This window comes from Poecilia formosa, unplaced genomic scaffold, assembly GCF_000485575.1.
Source record: "Poecilia formosa unplaced genomic scaffold, Poecilia_formosa-5.1.2 Scaffold74, whole genome shotgun sequence".
Classification (NCBI taxonomy): domain Eukaryota; kingdom Metazoa; phylum Chordata; class Actinopteri; order Cyprinodontiformes; family Poeciliidae; genus Poecilia; species Poecilia formosa.
In genome coordinates, this window is record NW_006800013.1 from 108,945 (window position 1) to 129,740 (window position 20,796).

At 39.5% G+C, this 20,796-nt stretch overlaps 1 protein-coding gene across 14 annotated transcripts in view; it reads right to left on the reverse strand.

Annotated features, from left to right (window-relative positions):
- The window catches only part of frya (furry homolog a (Drosophila)), a 51,359-nt gene that overhangs the window by 6,934 nt on the left and 23,629 nt on the right, over positions 1-20,796 (reverse strand). For 9 of the 14 annotated variants that reach the window (XM_016673363.1, XM_016673362.1, XM_016673359.1 and 6 more), the window contains exons 8-52: positions 20,555-20,723; positions 20,289-20,381; positions 19,281-19,379; positions 18,627-18,728; positions 18,344-18,447; positions 17,875-17,983; positions 17,695-17,781; positions 17,288-17,459; positions 16,856-16,988; positions 16,619-16,726; positions 16,036-16,291; positions 15,696-15,878; positions 15,497-15,583; positions 14,402-14,661; positions 14,131-14,320; positions 13,746-13,870; positions 13,292-13,349; positions 13,094-13,185; positions 12,790-12,962; positions 12,304-12,464; positions 12,027-12,137; positions 11,468-11,622; positions 11,235-11,337; positions 10,828-10,999; positions 9,730-9,986; positions 9,500-9,646; positions 9,237-9,405; positions 8,706-8,796; positions 8,516-8,598; positions 7,964-8,114; positions 7,726-7,829; positions 6,629-6,814; positions 5,911-6,109; positions 5,001-5,122; positions 4,726-4,913; positions 4,518-4,612; positions 3,850-4,430; positions 3,638-3,735; positions 2,371-2,541; positions 2,140-2,280; positions 1,461-1,640; positions 659-823; positions 438-512; positions 182-352; positions 49-57 (exon numbers count right to left, since the gene is read on the reverse strand). In XM_016673363.1, the coding sequence (XP_016528849.1) occupies positions 49-57; positions 182-352; positions 438-512; positions 659-823; positions 1,461-1,640; positions 2,140-2,280; positions 2,371-2,541; positions 3,638-3,735; positions 3,850-4,430; positions 4,518-4,612; positions 4,726-4,913; positions 5,001-5,122; positions 5,911-6,109; positions 6,629-6,814; positions 7,726-7,829; positions 7,964-8,114; positions 8,516-8,598; positions 8,706-8,796; positions 9,237-9,405; positions 9,500-9,646; positions 9,730-9,986; positions 10,828-10,999; positions 11,235-11,337; positions 11,468-11,622; positions 12,027-12,137; positions 12,304-12,464; positions 12,790-12,962; positions 13,094-13,185; positions 13,292-13,349; positions 13,746-13,870; positions 14,131-14,320; positions 14,402-14,661; positions 15,497-15,583; positions 15,696-15,878; positions 16,036-16,291; positions 16,619-16,726; positions 16,856-16,988; positions 17,288-17,459; positions 17,695-17,781; positions 17,875-17,983; positions 18,344-18,447; positions 18,627-18,728; positions 19,281-19,379; positions 20,289-20,381; positions 20,555-20,723 (6,685 nt within the window). Of the gene's footprint in view, positions 1-48; positions 58-180; positions 353-437; positions 513-658; positions 824-1,460; positions 1,641-2,139; positions 2,281-2,370; positions 2,542-3,637; positions 3,736-3,849; positions 4,431-4,517; positions 4,613-4,725; positions 4,914-5,000; positions 5,123-5,910; positions 6,110-6,628; positions 6,815-7,725; positions 7,830-7,963; positions 8,115-8,515; positions 8,599-8,705; positions 8,797-9,236; positions 9,406-9,499; positions 9,647-9,729; positions 9,987-10,827; positions 11,000-11,234; positions 11,338-11,467; positions 11,623-12,026; positions 12,138-12,303; positions 12,465-12,789; positions 12,963-13,093; positions 13,186-13,291; positions 13,350-13,745; positions 13,871-14,130; positions 14,321-14,401; positions 14,662-15,496; positions 15,584-15,695; positions 15,879-16,035; positions 16,292-16,618; positions 16,727-16,855; positions 16,989-17,287; positions 17,460-17,694; positions 17,782-17,874; positions 17,984-18,343; positions 18,448-18,626; positions 18,729-19,280; positions 19,380-20,288; positions 20,382-20,554; positions 20,724-20,796 lie in introns of all 14 variants that reach the window. The other 5 variants (XM_016673361.1, XM_007555941.2, XM_016673367.1 and 2 more) reach the window with 3 other exon arrangements.

The window sequence follows — 20,796 nt, forward strand, 5'->3', positions numbered from 1 at the left end:
TTATTATTTATGGCACAACAAGCAAAACTGCAACAAGAGAAAACTTACCTGCAGCTCCTAGATAGCATAAATAAGACAAAAACAGAATCCTCATTACATACGTCAGGGAGTGGGGTTGTCATTGGCATCTTTATGCCTGTTCTAAAAGTTTTTAAACAAAGCCAAGATGACTGCGACTCACCTCTCCGTCTTCAAGCTCAACATCCAGGAAGTCAAAGTCTTTGAAGACTCTGAACTGCTGTTCGGAGGTGGTGTCGTCCATGTTCTCGAGCTCGCGGGTTCCCTCATCAGAGGACACCAGGCTGGGCTGGTGCTCTATCAGGTCCAGTTCTCCACAACTAGAGAAGATAACCTACGAAGAAATGGCTTTGTCATTTTTACATGCATTAGAAAAAAGTCTATTCAAAAGTGATGAAAACTTTATCACTGAAAATTACCGAAGGATTTTTAGTGAGCCCCACTTCTTGTCCACAAAGTGACAACACATGCACCAGCTTTTCTCGTGTTCTTTTCTGCAGAAGAAGAATGCTATTAACATTCAAATTTAGATGATTTTTTCCACACTGTAGATATGTACTAAATAGGTCCATGAATTGATCTAAAACGCGTCACCACATGTTTAGAGCAATCTTCCTGTGAAATAGGCTGACTTTCTTACCTGCGAAGACTGAGGCCTCTTCCAGCTGACCGGAACCAGGACGTTGTTGGCGTTGGACCCGGAGGAGGTGGAGGAAGTGCTGCGGGTCACTGCTGTGGCCATGCTCCTCACATCGTGACCTGGGGAACGCTTCAGATCGTCGTAACGCCGACCGATCACTGGTGTCTAAAAGCAAACAAAAAGGTGCAGAAACAATTGATATTCAGTCTGGAAAAGCATAAAGGAGAAAAAGACCTCCTAGACTTTAAAAGTCCATGACTTGGGCTCCATGGAAACACCCACTTTACCTTGTCTCTAAGGGATTCCAGATAAAGTAATGTAAATGACAATATTTGGTTGTTTTTAATTAATTTTCTTTGTGTAAAAACACAGGTATTCTGAGAATTCTCGATTACAGGACTAATATGCCTAGAGTGTGGAGCGTCAGTACAACTCAGTGTATCACAAAACAGAGAGGGAAAAAAAAGCAGCAGCAAAGATGTGACATCATTTCCTGCCATTCATAAACTAACATAAATAGCTCTCTGTTCTGTTCCCACACACACATCACTAACAACACTTGGCTAACTGTATTTACAATTTTCATGACTCGCAAGGGAATTTGACAATATTAAGTATAACCAATAAGAAGGGGAAGAAATATTTTCTTTTCCAAAAGCGACCAACCTAAACAAAAAAGGAAACTCAGGAAAACAGGTTTTGGAGGCTACAAGGCTAAAAACAGAAGCATGTAAACCTTTTAAGGGATCAGAGAGAGCTTTAAAATACGATAAAAAAGGAAAGAAAAGAAAGTGTGCTTCACCTCAGAGATATCAAAGTGAAAATCCAGAGTTTTCCCAGGTAAGGCTTTGGAAGAGCGGTCCCACATGCGACTGACGTCTTCATAGGAGAAGTCACTTTGTGGGAGTGAAGGCTGTACCAAACTGGCTGATCGGGAAACTACCAGCTTCAAGATGTTCAGCGCTTCCCTCCAATGGGGCGTCTACAGAAAACACACACATGCATGCAATGATCCCTATGCAAAGCATACTTAAAAATATCATCAAAGGTCTTATTTTGTGTTTTTTATGTGGTTCTATTTTTATACCAGAGGTGCTGGAGGGAATAAAATGCAGTATGAGAATAAACAGAGGCCTGGCCAGAGACAGTCTGTTTATAGTCAGGGTGTGTCTACAAATTTACTGCGCTGACACACAGGCAGCTTTTTTCCTCCTATTTTTATGAGCACTTACAGAAGGAACATGGAATACAGATCCTCTCAATCTTTCCACTATGTACAGCTCCTTGCAAAAGTATTTTTCTCTCCTCAAGCATGTTCACATTTTGTGTTTTGTTGGAATTATATGAGATGGACCAGAACACAGTAGATCTTAATTGTGAAATGGAAGGAAAATTATGCATGTTTTTTTTTTTTGTTTTTTTTTTCACACACACACACATGCCATAAAAATGTAAAGAGGCTTTGCGTTTCTGCTGTTTACCTGCACAAACGTTTCAATTGTCTTGAGGACCTCTATGTTGAAGGGTTTAGCTTGAATCCCACTCAGGTCCATGTGACTCAGGAGGCTGTAGATGATTTGTAAAAGTGTCTGCTGCATAGAGGGGAGACCCTTCTCCAACAGCTGCAACAACAGTTAGACAAAATTCAGCTCGTGTTGCGGTGAAACTACATGACAGTAGCTGACGGGGAAGAAAAAGTCAGCTGCACACACCTCTGCCATGTAGGTGACCAGGTTCAGGGTGATGTCTGAGAAGGTTTCATGGAGATACCGACACACCACGTTGACCCACGAGAAGCAGTCTCGTGTGTAGGTGTGTGTTTTATACAAAGTCATGACGTGAGCGAGGTTGGACAGCTTGGCATTCTTCTCCTCGAGGCAGACCTGCAGAAAACAGCACAGGATATGGAAATATACTGTAGAATTAGTGTATAACGCTGGTCAGAGGTTTGTAATACATGCATTGTTTATGTATTTTGGGCTTTTAATCATGAATTTGAGCTATTCATTCAACAGGGACAGTGATAATACAACAAAAAGACATGATTATAGGTGCACAGATATTATTTCAATGTGGATTTCACACAGGCAAAAATAAGCATACAAGCTCAAATATATATCCGGACATACAATCTGAAATGAATGTCCCTTAGAACGTTGCAGGCAAACCCCTTTCTTCTTGTAGCCATCAAAAATAAACAGAAAAACAAATGTATATGTGATGACTCTTCTCATTGCAGACGGTAATGCTCACTTTAAAAAGTTCATTTCTGGCATTTACTCAGTTTTTAAGCATTGTTAACACATTTCCAATAGGATGGAGATCATAGCCATTCCCAAGGCTCCATTTTATTTTAGCCTGTTATGTTTCCTTCAGACCCAGTTTTGATGTGTACTGTATTGAATTGATGACATAATGACAGAGGAGTACAACTTAAATTTTCAGCTTCACTTTTAATTAGTGAAGCTCAGATCATTGAAACTGGGAGTTCCTAAAAGGCGATCGTCCCAAACACACATCTAAGTAGTTTTGGAACGGATAAAGCAGGCTGTCATTAAAGTTTTGGAGTGGCCCGAACGTTAACTTAATTTAAAATTTTAAGACTGAGACTGAGTTCAAACGCAGTCTGATTCAAATAAGCTTCAATAATTCTTGATAAGTAAGGAGCCGAAAAGCATCTGTCTAATGTGCAACATGCTTAAGAAATTAAACTAAATATTAGTGAAGGTGTATTTTTATATTTGAGTCCATATGCATAGTTTGATCCTGTGGTTTATAGAAGATCGACAGGACATTCAAGATGGTACATTATTGGCTTTACAATTCACTGAAGTTGTTTGTTGTATAATTATTTGTTGCTAAAAAAAAAAGGTAAAAATGCACAATTAAATGCTGAAAATAAAAATAACATCCATGCTGATGAAGAATGAATGTAAACTTCTTCTGTAAATGTGAGGAAAAACACCAACAAGCCCAAACCTGAGCTATCTTCTCAGCAACATCTTGACAAAAAGGTGATGGTGCATCAAAGTTCTGCACGAGATGTGGAAGCAAGCAGAGAACGTTCAAAGGAAAACCTGACAAAGAGAGCAAAAAAACGTCATTTCAGACTTGCTAAAAAAACAAAACATAAATATGACTTGCAAGTACTTTCAGAAATCTTAAAATTATCTACTGAGTTCTTTCTTCACCTATGGCTTGTGACGTATCCACTACAGGCACTCTGGACACAGGCGTGAGTTGACAGAAGAGTTGTTGCGTGAGGTCCGTGGTGGACGTGGACGTGAAGCCCTTTAACAGCAGCTGCTGGAGTCCAGTGAAACTGCTCCACTTCAGCTGGCTCTGGAGCTTCTCCAGCTTCTCCCGGTTCTCCTGCTTGTCCAGGGACATGTTGGTCAGCAGCTTATTCAGCAGCCTTAGCGACATCTGATACTCAAACTCAAAGTCCGACTCCATCAGTGACACTGCCACCCAGAAGACGGTGGCCAGCAGGTTGCTGGGGTGGTTTATGCTCATCAGGTCGGTGGTGTTGTCTTTCGATGAAGACGGACTCCGCATCCTGGCTAACAGACCCTGTTGTTCGCAGGCTTGGATGCGGTCCAGTGTGGCACTGCGAGGAGGATCCAAACACCTGTCAGCTTCTCCGAATTTTTTGGGGACAGAGGAGCTCCTCTGATGCCTGCTCCGTTCTTCTCTCCTCAGGCCGAGCTGCCCTGTGCTCTTTCTGTTTGACAGCTGTTTAAAACTGGTAAGGAAATCTGGGGAGGATGCTCTGTAATTCAACAAGCAGTGCAATAAACTGAGTGGACACTTAACAGAACACCAGTTGGAAACAAATCTGCACAGAGGAAGCACAAACCTCGTAAAGAAAGCCATGAGATCATTGTTTTTCAGACACTCCGCCAAGTTATCCACCACAGATTCCAGAGTTAGTAATACCTCCATGACATAGCCCTGAGAGGAGCATATACGAATCAGTTCTGGAGACCTTTTCCAGAATCTTTTTTTAGTGTATTTTAAAGTTTAAGTTTAACATCTTACCACATACTGTTGATTCACATACTTACTTGGACTTCTTCGCCGTGCTCACCGATGACTTCCACGAGCCTCGACAGCAGGTCAGACACGGCGTGGGCAGAAATGGGCTGACGAAGAGCTCTAAACACCTGAAAGGAGCGACCGGCGTAGTGACGAGACGAGCTGCACAGAGCCGTCTGCAGCGCCACTTCGCTGAGCTGCTGCTCCAAGAAGTAATCTGATCAGGAGAGAGAGCATGAAGAGTAAATCAACTCCTGTAACTGCATGGGAAATGATTAAAACTCAATATGAACACTCCCGTTACCTGACTTGGACTCCTTAAAAACAGATACCACATGCCGCAGAAAGTTTGTCAGTTGTGCTGTGCTTTTAGAGACTTGGTTCTTTGGGGAAATGTCTTCATGACACCACAAAGGTCCATATGGTCTTAAAAAAACAAGATTTTTTTTTTTTGTTACAATAAACGTCACACATTTATAACCTCTTTTTAAAGGAAGTTCTGCTGTAAGGTTATTCTTCTAAAACGTTATCATACAAAATTGTTGCCACACCAGCCAAAAGAATTCAAATTCTTTCCTAGGTAAAATTAAAAATAAAAAGAATTCAACTTTAAATGGCTTTGTCTTTGTAATGGACTCAATGTTTTGTAATGGACTCAATGTTTTTATAAAATCAAAAAGTGGTCTGATTTCTTCAGATAAGGGATTTGTAAATCACATAAATTGGACATGTAAAGCACAGTCTTGAATATTTGCCAGGATACAGTTCTACAGATTTCAAGGATCAACTGTTTTCGATGTTGTTACCCTTCAAAAAACATTAAATTTATTCTTCACAATAAGAAAAAGATTGTGTCAAGGCAAGTGGGTAGTAAAACATTGTGCATGTACAATTTTTTTTTTACCTGAAGTCAACACAAAGTTATAAGACTTTAACATTTAAGCATAAAGTGTTTTTTTTAAAGCGCTGTTTCTTGTGAATGTTTAATTGTTATTTCCTCTGTACCTTATAATTTTCAGACCTGAAATGTTACATTCATTTACAAATGCAAAACAAATTGCAATACAAAAGAACTACCACTAGGTGGAGACCTACATCCAGGAACATCCTGCAAGACGTCAAAGTCATTCTAGGCATTATTTTACCACACTTTTGCTGTAATACGCATTTAGTGACTAGATTACGACAAAACAATAATACATCAATATGGTTACCTTGTTATCAGAAACTCAATGAGCTTATTGCTCTTCTCATTCATTTTGCAGGAGCTCACAAACTCCTCCATCTCCTGTGTGATCTCCGGCAGGTTGCTGCTGCTGCCCCCCAGACTCAAACTGGACGATGTGGAGGAAGAGCTCAGTCCAGAGTCTGGCACCGGAGATGCCTGGCACTCCCGCAGGAAGTCACAGCCACCTAAACACATAGCAAAGGATCAAGTATTTAATAGTTTGCCCAATTTGAGCAGCGTCTACCTCAGATCACCTAACTGCACTATTTAAAACAAACGCGTTATTTTGCAAAAAATCTGGAGAATAAATTAAACAAAGCTCCTTTACAATATACAACCTGTCACTACGCAACGTCTAGACAATTTTCAAGAAAAATGATTAGCAGTTGAACCAATTGAGGTTTGAGCAGATGGCCCCAATTTTGACTGGAGGATAAAAATAGCAGAATGGAATGCTTTAATCAAGACCTTTGATGTCGGCGCTCAGTTTTGCTTTTGGCACTGTGTCCAAATAGTTTCTCCCCAAGATAAGAAACTTATCTATTGTCTTCGAGGAATGCAAGCCATCCCCTTCTGACTTTCAAGTTTATAATAGCCAGACAGAAAAGCCACATGACAAACGCAAGCCTGCTTTATCAAGAGGTGTGCTAATTCAGCCTTTCAGGAGAGTGCGAACAGCTCTGAAAGCTGACAAACATGACTACCTGCAGGGGAATAGTCCATCTGAAGGCTGGATGTGCAAGTGAGGGTCTTGAGGACATTGACTTCCCGCGTCTGCAGTAAAACTGATGCAACGGTCTGAAAGTTGTTGTTACAGAACAAGGCGATGAACAGGTGAAGGAGCAGACGTTTGCTGTGCTCAAAAACCTCGGGGCGATAGTGATCCATGCCTGTAGAGCAAACACAAAGATCAGATGAGCTGACTTACAGAAGGATTCAAAACAGGTGACCTTCCGCACATATCACCACATTTCAGACATAAACAACAAAGTCTTTTAATAAGACTTTATGTGGCAGACCAACACAAAGTTATGCAGGCCTCAAATGCTTGGTGTCATACATTAGTGAACAAATATAACGTACGCCCCAGGCAGTTTGGGGATGCGGTTATGGAGAAGATCAAAACAAAGTTTAAATTAATAAACTATTTACAGAGCACTGCTCAGTCAATCCTCTGAAAGATCAAGTCATGACTTGAAACCTTATAAGACATTGTAATCCATCCAAACCGACTGTGCAGGCAAGGGAAGTCTTTATCAGAGAAGCCAAGAGGCCTATGATAACTTTAGACAAGCTGCAGAATCCATGGGTAAATGGATAAAATATAAAAGGATATGCTGGCAGTTTGGTATAAGCCATGAAGTGACACAGCAAACATATGAATGAAGATATTGTGGACAACGAGATAACTTTTTTGCCTTCACACAAGATGCTGGGAGTGAAAGAAAACTAACAGCGCACATCTCCTTTGAATGACTAATGACCCCCTCAATCCAATCTGACTGAGCTTGAGCTATTTTGCAAAAACTGAGAGAAATAAGGTTTCAGACAAACCCAAACAGACTTGGAGATGAAACTATTGAATACAAAACCATGGCACACTTTTCAGATTTTCTTATGTAGTTAATTAAAAAAAACATGTACAGTGAAATGAAATATGTTATGTTTGTCATTGTGATGCGACAAAATAGGAAAAAGGTGAAGAATGTCGATATCTTTGCATGACACTCTAGTGTTTCTACAAGAAAAAACAAATGATCCCAGATAGACACGTAAAAGTAATACAGTATAGAGTCTTTACCCAAAAACAGAGCATGTAGGATTAAAGGAAGGTGCAACGTCCAGTCCTCTCTCACACCGTGGTCCACCACCAGCTCTGTCATGAAGATCACTGCAATATTACACCTAAAGTAATCGCAAAATATAAGGAAACGTGTTACATAACCTATTTCACATCTGTGACCAATTGTACAGTTCTACAGCTTCAAAAGAAACCTCAGCAAACTGTCTAAACATTAAATAGATTATAGTCTTGTAACCTGTGCAGTGGTCCTCTGGGAGTGATGGTTTCTGGTAAAAAGTCCACCAGGGGAGCCCAGCATCCTCCGTTAAGTGGCATGGGGAGCGGGTGGGGTTTGTTTGTTTCAATAACAAACGTCAGCCAATCCACATAGGGCGGCAGAGGTTCATCTAAGTGGTCAGAGGACATTGATTTAGCATTCATTCATGTTTAATATAATTCAACAAACGTTTGTGTGGGTAACAATACATCTTAATCATATCAATGTCACAACGTCTTGTAAGGATCCACTGTATTTCTCTTGTCATTTCTTTTTGTTATTTATATTAGACCAAGTTTAATCACACTAGATTGTTTTGGGTCAGAAACCAGAGAACCTGGGCTTGGCTAGTTGAATTTCATTGCAGGGAGTCACAGAAGCCCCAGGCCTTCTACACATTGCTCATCCATCCTCAGTGGCTCCATGCTGTCTTTGTTCTTGCTCTTTGTGCCAGATTGTGTGTTTCTCACCAAACCAAAAAAATAACAAAGACATAATTCATTCAAGTTTTTAACACAGTGTAACACATACTTTTCTCTTCATCATAAGATCCTCCTGAACTGTTGCTGTAACGTGACTCCAGTCGGCTGTGTGCTCTCATTATATGACCAAGCCTGAGACCAGAAAAAAAACATATATTTCTATGAAGATATCAACAAAAGTCCTCCAATGTCGTAGTTATCTCTGATTACACGATTTAAGTCGTCAGTGGACACTTTACCTCTCCTCGTTCTCCTTCATGGTCTTGATGTCATCTGTGTCGGGAAAGTTATCTTGGCAAGCTACGACAGTGTTGCTGCTTGATGTGGTTCCTGAAGAAAGAACCATAAGTGGACATGTTTTATAACATGCTAAAGGAATTACAGCTACCACGCTTTTAACACTGGGAATCTGTCCAAAGCAAGCAGTTTTCAACGACTGCCCACAAAGTAGCTCCACTAAAGCAATTAAACTTGTCCTGGAATTTTCCCATCAGAAAGTTCAACCAATTTCAGTTAGTGTAAATTCAATGAAGTGATATTGATAGAATACATATATATATATTTTTTTTTTACATTATATGTAATCCTTATAGATCTCATGCATGTCATATAAACCTTTAAAAATTGCTCTGGAAAAACATTCTAAAATTAAAATTCATCCCTATCCAGGTTATGGCAGTTCAGCTTAGTCTGTTTGTAAAGCACCGATTCACATTAAAACTTAACATGTAGAGGAGTTTAAAACAAACTGGGAGAATACAGAAAATGACCTGAAGCCACCGCAGAAGCTTTGCTTGTGGCAGTGAAACGATAGAAAGGAGGGCTGTCACAGTGTTGCACCACAGGGTTGACGGGATCTGTTTGCTGCAGCTCAAACAACAACTCCTCCATGGTTTGCATTGTGTTGTTTCGGCAAAGATAGATGACCACCTTTTTGATCTGGATAAATAAAGAAGGAACGATTCCTCAGAGAAACTGTGAAGTTACAGGAAGACATTTTTCTGACATTTTCTCGACGGCCTGAATGTCTTACATATGGGAGAAGGGTGGTGTCACTGCAGACACCACACAGGCTGATAATGAACTGCAGAGTGGTTCTCAGATTGTTGCTCCATTTCTCGTTGCTGACTAAAGCATTCCAGGCATTTTCCATCTCTGGTCCAGGTAAATCATCTCCATACTAAGAACAGAGATTTAAAAAAAAACACAAAGCTGTATTCATTTCAGTTATATATGATATTATACATCTCAACAACATTTTACCTTGGCTGTCATGAACATGAGGTTATTGAGAACCATAGACGTGGCTTGTAACGATCCCCAGCCTGTGCCTTTTAATGAGTGTGATGAATCTGTGCTGGTCAGCTGACAGGAAGACTCGCAGCTGGGGTTTGACGGTGCAAAGACTGGGAGCAGCAAGCCGCTGTCCACTAGTTCAATGTTACCAAGCCAGGGAAGGAGGTAGGTTAGCATGATCTGCCTGCCATTGGAATGAGTGGTGGGGAACCTCTGGCTGACCTCTGCAAGAAAAGGACGCCAACAAAAACATCAGCATAACATCATTAGAAACTGCAGTATTTGCACTTGGACAAATGAAGATGAAATATTCTTGATTTCACCATAATGTTCATCTGTGAAGTTGTCCATTTAAACAGTAAAGAAGACTTTTTTCCCCCCTCACAATTCTCTCCGATTCACACAAACTTGTCCAGCACCAAGTATTCAGAGACATGTCCAGCATTTCTCCGAACAGTTTCAGTCTGGCTTCAATTGCCATTATAGCAGAGATGCAGCCGCATGTCAGATCTCCATCAATATCCTCATAGCAGAGTCGTTAATCATTCTCATGTTTTTGACTTTACTACTGCAGAGGACATTATCTCCTATAACGTCTTATAGTGAAGATTACCTTCCACTGTTATTACAACTAGCTTAAATTTTATTACTTTGGCAACATAAATCATTTCCAATCACTACTGGTGTTCCTCAAAGGCGTATACTAGGCCCATTTTTTTTTCATCAATCTTCTTGGCAATAAGTTGTAATAATTTAATGTGTTTTCATTGAAATAATGAAACCAAACTATATTTCATCTAACCTCAATCCTGCCTGCTTGTTAATATGTCTGTTTGAACGAGGTTAAATGTTGTTTACTTAAAAACTGTTAAATAAAACAGGGGTTCTCCTAACTGGTACAAAGTCACCAACACACCGTTCAGCACTCTCAGGTCTATCTTCTGATTGCCCTCTTGATTTATTTATTTTTTGTTTCATTGTTTTATTTTGTGATCATAGAGTTAGCTTGAGTGTCTTAAAAGGCATTTATATATCATGTCCGTCATCGTCATCAACACCACTTACCTGAAAACAAGGGGAGCGTGAGTTCTGGGTACATCCTGGCTAGCTGAGTAGAGAGTTGTGGGAGTGAGACACTGTAAAGAGGAGGCAATGGACCATGGGTGCCATACAGAATGTTGCTTGGCTTCAGCTCTGCCGTCTTCTTAGAGTACATAAATAACTTGTCTTCAAGAATCTGTTTGAAATAAAAAAAAATCAAGAAGGGTGTCATACATACTTTACCTTATTTTTAGGCAAATGTTTTAGATTACTAGCAATTATTTGTAGTTTGACTTGTTCCACAAAAATAATACAGTTGTAGAAACAACCTCAAAATGATTCAAAATATTGACTATTGTCACAAAATGAACAGTCATACATTTTTTCTGTGAAAAGTGGAAATTTAACAAGTAATTTTTGTTTTTTCTTACCTGCATTAGCTGCATTGAAATCTCATAGAGTTCTCTGTTGGTGCTAGATGCTTTAAATAGCACAAGATTCAGCAGTGTAACAATGTCACATGGGTAGTTTTTACTGGTAAAGAAAAAGGGAAGAGACAAAAAAAAGTTCATTGTAAAGAAAATATTTTTTGTTTTCAATTATTTTGATTCCGTAGAATCGAAAAAGTCGATCTAAACAGTCGAGAGCTTAAGATTATTTATACCTGCTGGAAAAGACGGTAGCAATGGCTTTAAAGCAACCAGAGGCGAGCTGGTGGGAACCAGTGAAGCACCGATCCACCGCCCAGTTGAACAGGTTGACCTGATCGGCATTTAGCTCCAAAAGCAAGATGACAACTTCACAGCCAAGCTGATGGACCTGAGCACAAGGCAGACAGAAGACTGACTTACATGATTTACAGAATTATCTGCTTTTCTTTGTTTAGATGAAAATGCTTATTTAAGCATTTTGTGAGCGATTATATCAGTTTTGCAACACAAAATGATTATTTACTGTTAGCAAGATCTCTTGCTGACCTTTTGCTCAACCTACGTAACACTATTTATGAAGAAATGTGTGGAGAAAATAAACATGCAAAAGGTTTTGTTCATTGTGTAAGCTTCATAGAAACAACATCAGACAAGCAAAATAATCATTTGCTTCTTGCCAAGATTCCTGTAAGAAGTTGGCAATAAGCAGAGCTGGCCTTTTAGAAAGCAAGCCATCAGGTAAGTCTGCTCTTTGTTTAAATGCTCCACGGTGGTAAAGCATTGGCTACAGACCCGCTGATCCTGGCAGGCCAGTATATTATCCAGCCACTTATAGAGGTATCCATCTTGAGAAAGGCCAACATTATCGAAGACAGGACCACAGCACAGCACAGCAGACATGGCCTGGAGAAATGAACACAATCAAGACAAGCTGCTTTAATTGTCCTGACTTTTCTGATCTCAAATTATCATAATAATTACTTTTAAAATTATTTTTCTTTATTGAATATTAAATAGTTATTGAGCTCAACACCAGGCAAAACAGGATGATATTTCAGTCACATTTTACCTTTAGAGCACAATACTGATATCTTGTTATTTGATGATTCCTGTCACTGTATCGGTCCAGCGGGGTGAACATGATGCTGAAGGGACCTGCCCATTGGCTGAACAGGATAAAGAGGTGATGCCGAAGGCTCTGCTGTGGAAACAGGAATCTCCTTTGGTGCACTAGGGAGGAAAAACAAAAGTTGTTGTAGGTAAGGGCATTAAGAAAGTGCAGTGTCAGGAAACCTATCCGTGCATCATAATAAACTGCTGCAGAAGGACTTTGCATAAAAGCAAAATATCAACATGCTTCAACAAGCCATTAGCAGGTCTTTGGAGACTTAAGTACTAGGCAACCCATGAGTCATCACCTGCTTTTGTATCTTCTGTCTTTAAGCTGAACTATTTTTGGACCTACTCCCAGCAGACACTCCAAGTCAAGCACAGTGCTAAACATACTTTTGGCCCTTTTGTAAAAGGGGTAGTTCACAAGAAAGTTCAGGGGTACCTGGTACACATTGGATGAAGTTGGCCACCATCGCACTAAAGTGAGCTCGGATGTCCTTGAGGATCTCAGCCTCTTTGTCATTTTCAGCTTCAAGAAGCATCCGGGTTAAATCAACATATTCCAGGAACAAAGCACCAAGGGCGAGGGTGTCACGTTCCAGAGCGCCATTTGTACTGCAGGATGACAGAAAGAACAGATATGCGCTCAGTGAGACCAAATTTCAAGTCATTTGATTTTACTGCTCTTTAGTTCTTGTAAATGTAGCTCTATTTCGAAAACAAGTTTCAGCTGCAGCCGCACTAACCTGTCACTGATGACACCAGCATCAGCCAAAAGCTCAAAGATGCGAAGCAACTGTAATCGCAGCAGGTCCCGCCGCTCACGGCGCTTCTTGTTCTGCCAACGATCATGTACACATAACTTAAACAGTGAGGATTCTCTGAAACAAAAACGCTGTCTGGTGAGGAATATGAACACGTGTTGAGCATCATAAGCAACAAACCTCAGGTCTTCTTTCTAATGCCTCTTTCATGAGGGGATGTAACTCCTCCACAAGCTCCCTGTGTGCAGAAAGTGCAATCATTATCAATCTATTTTTACTTCTTTCTCTGAAAGGGATTTGAGCAACAGAACATTAGCTCTAGGAAACAATGTGAATAGAAATTTAAAGGCCTCAGTCAGGTATAATCCTGTGACTTGTCTCCACATTAAATCCATACAAAAATTTAGGTCAGTGAAGATTTTAATTAAAATGTGGACCTACATTCCATTTAATCAGTTTAGTCATAACCCAACCCTGCACCACCACAACAAAAAAATCAATGTCATTCAATTATCACGAGGCACTAAAGCTCATGATAAAATGAAGGATGGGACAAAAAAGTCATTTAGTGCCCCAAAATGTAACATTTATGGCGGCAATTGTTCAGAAAATAAAATGTCAAACATAGATTTACCTGAATACCAACAAATTAGTCCGTCCAAATCCAAGAACTAATGACTCTGTCAACTCGATGCTCTCTGTTCTCATCAGTGGGACCAGCTGCTTTAGAAGCCAAGCCACAGATGGGCTTCCAATAACCTGAAACAACAAAACTGACATTGTTCGGTCGCACAAATGAAATCTCTCGTGCTGCTTGTGCAGCACTAATTAGTCGGTGCTGCATTGAGACAAAAATACAGTTAAGAATAAACCGGTTTCCTGTTTCACTTATGTGAAATAACCGCTGTGTAATTCAATGCACTGAGTGTGAATGTCAACAGGCTCAGTGTGAAAACCTGATCCTTTGCACTCTGGGCACTGAGGGAATTATTGAGGCACAATGACGAAGAGACAACTACCTTGTTATCATGACTGACAGTGCTGTCAGGTGTGGAAGTTGTGATCTCAGGTGTCGACGCTCTCAGATGGCCTGGGCTCATGATACTGGGCTTGGCCACCCCAAAGCAAAGGATCAGGTAGTTTCTCCATAATGTTACGTAGCTCTCCCCACTACTAGATGTGCCAGTCTTCTTTGCATTCACTGGACTGCTGGTAAGACCATGACACTGTTAGGGATATATTTAAGAACATGTACTTTGTGAATTTACAGCCGACTCTGAGGACACTTACTTCGGGTCGACCAGGGGCATGAGCATCTGCAGTCGAGTGAAGGCGTAGGGCCAGGCATAGCTGAGAGCCGTGGGGCAGAACTTTGGAAGGTTGTCCTGCCGAAGGAGGCAGAACACACACAGCACCCAGGGGTCCTTCACAGACTGGGCGGAGAGCCACACGTGCGAGGGGCTCATGATGTCATACTGACTGTTGACAAGTGCCGCATTCCACTCCACGAGCCACTGAAGATCCACGTGGTGGCCAGCTGGCAGCGCGGCCTGCGACAAGCCAGTGACACAGCAGGGGCAGAGGTCAGGGGTGGTGAGCAAAATAGATTTGAAACAAGAATGCATTGGTGATGAAGTGGAGGCGACTGAATTAAGCAACAGCTACTTGACTTCAGGTGTTTGGTTTGTACATCCAACAGACAAATGATTTAAAATTTATTGGGGTTTTTTTGGGTTTTTTTTGTCCATGACAAATGCTGATCAGGTTCTTCCATGTTGAAATCATTTCAGAGTAAAGACTCACACCATGACTCCCCTTTTTGTGCAATAAATGAGATGTTTTAATAGTGCATGCAAAGAACCACAGAGATATAAGAATTTCTATAAAAAGAAATTTTCTACAACAAGCCAGCAATTAATTCAGACTCTGAGAGAGAGAGAAAGACTTTTGGCAGGAAACAGGAAGGTTTAAATAAAGAAAGCAAAGTCAGGATTTGAGGCATAAGACAATATAGGTTAAAATTAGTTTAAAATGTATTCAAAATCATCCAAGCAAATTTTCAGCTGTAATTGTGTACTGATTGTGGCGTAAGTTAGCGAGTGACAGAAGTTCCTCTGGCTTTTCAATGTACCAAAAAAGTGCACTCAAAATTAACTGATAAAATAGCAACACTATTCAAAAACTTACATTTGACTAAAATCAACTTAAGTGTGTTTTAGGAGTAATTTGTTTGCTGAGAAACCTGCAATCTTTACATGTGACTGAACTCTCCTACTAGCTATTATCTTGTTTTCAACCTAGCTTACTGGCTTGCCAACAACTTGCCTGAAATTAAGACGGTAAATAGAATCTAAGCAGATCCAATAGGCCACAGAAGGAACTTACTGCATCAGAGACAGCTACGTTGATAAAACTCTCCATAATAACAGGGCTGAGCTGGTCCATGATCTCTATCATTGGTTTTTCATCATCCTGCAGTTTACAAAACATAAAAAAAAAGCAAACTCTCAAAATCAAACATTCAACTCAACTACATTTTACACTTTACTTCTTTTTACATAGTTTTGGTGTGTCTTTGATTTACCTCGGTCTGGCCTATTGTCAAGTAAAGACTCCGTATCTCTTTGAGTACAGCGATGGCGAGTCTGCGGGTGCTCAGCTGGCAAGAGCAGAGCAGTACGAGTGCCAGTCCCTCCACAGCGTGCAGCACAGTGGAGTGAGGACCTCTGTCTGCAGGCATCTTATGGCCCGAGCAAGAATTCAGCAGCTGTGAAAATTGAAACAATTGTTAAATTTCTGTATCTAATAACAAAAAATAAATAAATCGCAATTAAATTATCTGCACTAGGTGTGTCCTGGAGCATCAGCCTCAGGCAGACAACCCATTTGCTAAATGCATAATATGTGTAGAAACTCCAGTTCACCTCGACAGCATGTAGCTTAGCGAGGTCATGGCTCTTTCCAGAAGACGCCAGGGTTATTCTCCACTGTGTGAGCAGCTGCAGCAGTAATCTGAGGGACGTATCTAACAACCCTTGGTGGGTGTCTTGAACCTCACGCAACAGGAAGTTGGTGAATCCAAGCAAAACGTCATCACGCCAGTCAGAGAAATCCACCAGCAGACTTTGCAGGGAGTTCTGGGCTATGAGGCGAAGCTCATCATCCATGTGGATCGTCAACCTGGCAAACCAGACAAAATCCAGAGGTTCTTATGTAGAAAGTTTAAGTTTTATGTCTGACATGCAGAAATTCAATGGGGAAAATACTGGGATTTACAAGTCTTGACACTAATTGCTGTGTAAGAACTAAAATGTTCTGCTGCTACATGACTACATTACATCGGGATATACATTTTTGACTTTTCCCTCCATGCATCTTTAAAAAACACCTATGGGCATACAGATATTAATTGTGCATTTAACCTTAGATAATGCTGTCATTAAAGCCAAGATGAGCCAAATATACATTTTCTCTACACAGACTGTTCCTCTGAGATGTGTGACTCACCGTGAGAGGAGGTCGATGAGTTCAGGTTTGGACATCCCATCAGGAAGGATGCGAGGAATGGCAGCAACACAAGTCCTAAACAAGTCTATCTTTGGCTTTCTTTCACCCCTGAAAAATCACATTTAAAAAAAACCACCTGACTTTAATCTTGCTTTGTTGTCAAACTGATCAATTAGTGTGATACTAAAAAAAAAAAAAAAGCAAAGTAAGTGATTGTGGACAAATAGTTTTTCTTACGTGATCATGTCCTCTGGCTCTTTATTCAACATCTGAGCATTTGTCATCATCATGCAGCGTCCCACCTCCTTATCAAGGTGTCTTAGGATGCTGTCAATCGCTTTCCGCACATGAACATAATATTGGGACATCCCTGAACAAGAAGAGGGCAAGTTAGAAGGAATTAATCAGATAAGAAGCCACTACTCTAAGAATTAAAAAAAATAAAATAAAATAAAATTGATACATATTTTGAAAAAAAAAAAATGGCTAAAAGATATTTTATGTCAGATGTATGATGTTTTTCTTCTATGGGATAAAATAAAACAAGAAATTAAAGACCAAATATATTGACACTGTTCAAACATAATGTTACATAAACTATGCACATTTCTTGTTGGTACGAATATATAAGCATTTTTAATATTCCTGATCGTGGTTTGTCTCTCTCACCGATGACTTTGGCCTCCTCATCAGTCAGCGTTTTGCTCAGGTATGTCTTCTTCACTCGGAGCGTGTTCCCAGAGGGCAAAGAGCAACCGGTATTCGGCATCGGAGGCTCTCCGTCCTTCTGCTGCAGTTTGTCGGCGATGACCAAGAACGCTCTCAGACCAATGTTCATTCTCTGAACAAAACAGAAGATGTTAACAATTTTTTAACACAACACTAGTGAAAAAAAATTAAAGGAAATAAATGCAATCATTTCTACACGTATTTTATGCTATAAATCCACTTTCTAAATTTAAAATAGAAGAAAGAAAGTACAACTGTAACTAATATTTTAATAGGCTACATTTTGCATCAGTATTGTTGTATTTTTTTTATTGAAAACTGTCTCAGTGACAAAGTAGATGACGTACCTCAGGATTAAGACTGAAGGCTTTTGCAGGTTTTCCAACACAGAGAAGGTCAAAAATGATTTCCTTCATGGCGAAATCCAATCTTTCCTGCAGGAAAATAGGAGAAGCGTGCTTATTTCACAGATCTTAACCTGAGTGTCAATAACATCTACTAAGAGAATCACAGCACATTGCATTTACCTGCGCAATAAACTGAATGATTTTGACAAATATATTGAGGGGCATGTCTCTCGGCACCACACTGCGAGACCCTTTAGGGAAAAGCGTCGTTATGATGGTGCTCAGACGACTGTGAACACACACAAACATTGTTTTAGAATAATGGGGTTATAAAAATTCACTTTCAAGATACGTTTCACACCTCTTAAACACGAAAAAACCTCCTTTAACCTTACATTTTATGTCCTGTAAAAGTATTTCAGTACCTTGAACTATTTCAGAAACATTATAAAGTGGAAAGAAGAGAATGCATGGTTCTCTTTTTAAATAGAAGTTCTTTGCAATATGTTGCTTTCTTGAGTTATGAATACTTTTTTAAAGACACAATAAATACAAATAAAAATACGGCAACATCTGGGGATGCTAATTTAGTGCTGAGGCATGAAATTACTGTAAACTACTAGCAATAAAGCAGGGTAAATAGATTTACCCTTGGGTTGCTGTGTTGCTTTCACACTTTATTCTGATCATGTAAACCCACAACAGGCGATACAGGGACTCCAGAGCAACACGAGCCATTTTAGGATCTCTACTCTGTAAGATAAAAAAAAGAAAGTTGCTGTAAAACCTGAACAAAAACTAATAGTACTTCACATTTGCATATAGTCAAAAATACTTCCTGCAGTCATACTGCCATTTAAAGTATCCAATTACATTAAAAATTTAACAAAAAGCACTTCCAGTAAAGAACTACAATCTGGTTTAGACGTTACCTTGAGATTTGAAAGGCAGTTGTTGAGGAAGACGTGCCATCTGTTAAGGAAGAACTGCTTCTGACTCACACACAGCAGACAGGTTACCAGTGGATAAAAGGCCTGGGAAAATGAAAGCAAAAGTTTAGACAAGAGTTTTGGTCATAATGTGAGTAAAACGTAAAACTACTTAGAAATATCCAGGCATAATGAACATTGCAGAAGCAAATCAAGGAAACTCTCTCCAAACTGCATTTTAAAATCTGATTTCTCACAAAGACACAATGAGGTTTTCTTCTGTTATGCTACTTATTGATGGTGGATACTTCATAACATGTGTCTGTTGCAAACGCTGCCTCTCCAGAGAATGCAGATTTCCACTTTTATTGGGGATGCTTTTGTTGCCTTTCTGTGTGAAGTTGTGAGTTTTATTTATAGCCCTTTCATGGGGTTGGAGCTTTACACTTAAAAGCACATAGAGCCCTGCTTTCAAGCTTCTTTTGACAATCTGACTGCTCTTATAAATTATTTGTAGTTTGGACACAAACTGCAACTCTGAAATAAGTTTACACAACTGTCACCATACAACAGAGGCTGCCACGGTAAAACCAGAAACATAAAACAAACAAACAAACAAAACCAACAATCACTGTCTGTTTCTGCCCCATAACTAACCAGTGAGTGCTTCTTTCTTGACGACAGATCCAGAGTTGTGTCGTACAGGCTGTCCACAAAGTTCCTCAGGCAGGGTACATTCACTTCGTTCTTCACGGCCTAGAGCGAGATCAAGATTAAGGTTAAACGTTGAGATTTCTGCCTAAAATGGACCAGAAAATATAATCTAGAGAATCATTGCTCAAGTCGACATGATCAAACTCAATAAAAGGTGGAAATTAATTGTTCCTGTAGTGATATAATCTGACATTCAGCATGTTTTTTTTTGTTTGTTTTTTTTTAAATTATTATTTGTTTAACAAACCCTCGTTAAGAAATAAGAGATAATGGCACACTATTTAGCACCAGGGATTTGGTTTGTTGTCCATGCAAGCCATGGAAGACGGAAGATTTTATGTCTAGTGAACCACTTCTGTCTTGGTTTTTGATCATTACATTGTTGAAACATTCAAGAGAACCAATTTATAGTTTTCTGACCAACAACACAGTGGATATATATTATGAGGAGGACAAAAACACTGCTGAAAACAGAGGAGCATTACTTTTCTTTTTAAGTTAATAAGGGAAAGTATCAATATGGTTTAATTATTTATTATTACAATTAGTTTCTAAAAATCTAGATGGATATCAGTCTTATAACAAGTATGTAATGCAAAGATGGGAGGCCTCTACAAAATGAGGAGCAATATCTTAATATTCTGCATACTGTCATTGTTTTTGTCAGATATTTGGTTGTGTTTTTTTTTTACTATTTCAATAATAGTAATAATAATATTTTAAAATAGCAGCAGATGTCTGTTTATTTTATAACTTATCCTGTCATTTTATCAATATCACATTTGAAAATATTTTAAGTTTATTTTGCACAGAATAAATATACTAAAACTATTTTTCGAATGTGCTCTTGCAGTAAGAAAATATTGTTTTTTTGGTACTTTTCAATATTTCAATTCTTGGCTGAACATTATTGAGTAATAATTGCATCATTTATAGGATGAAGAAATTTACCGCAGCAACAGGCACCAGGATCTCAACGAAAACACCAGCCAGAGCATGTTTAATGTCCTTATCCTTGACTTCTAGAAAATACTGGGCGCACTCCTGCAAACAAGAGAGCAACAGTTTGCAGAATTGCGAATTTTGTAAAAACGTCTTTGCTATTCATTACCTTAAAGACAATAAAAGACTAGAAAATGTAAGATCAACACTCAACAAGCAAGAAGTAAAGAGAGCCAAGTTTCACTTAAGTTTTCACACTGTAAATTCTGTTGCACCTGCATGAACTGAAAAGAAGCTTCAAAGTCTTCGACTGGATACATCTTCACTCGGAAGAACTTGACCCCCATGATGAGGCTGATGGTGCTCTGAACGACATACGGACTTTGCTCTTTCTGCCTCAGCTCCTTCAGTTCAGTCATGAACTTCTTCTTTACAGCAGGAAACCTGAAAATGTGTAATGTTTTATGAGCACGTACATGAAGAAGCCTCAATTGCTATTAAGAAAGTAAAGCTGACA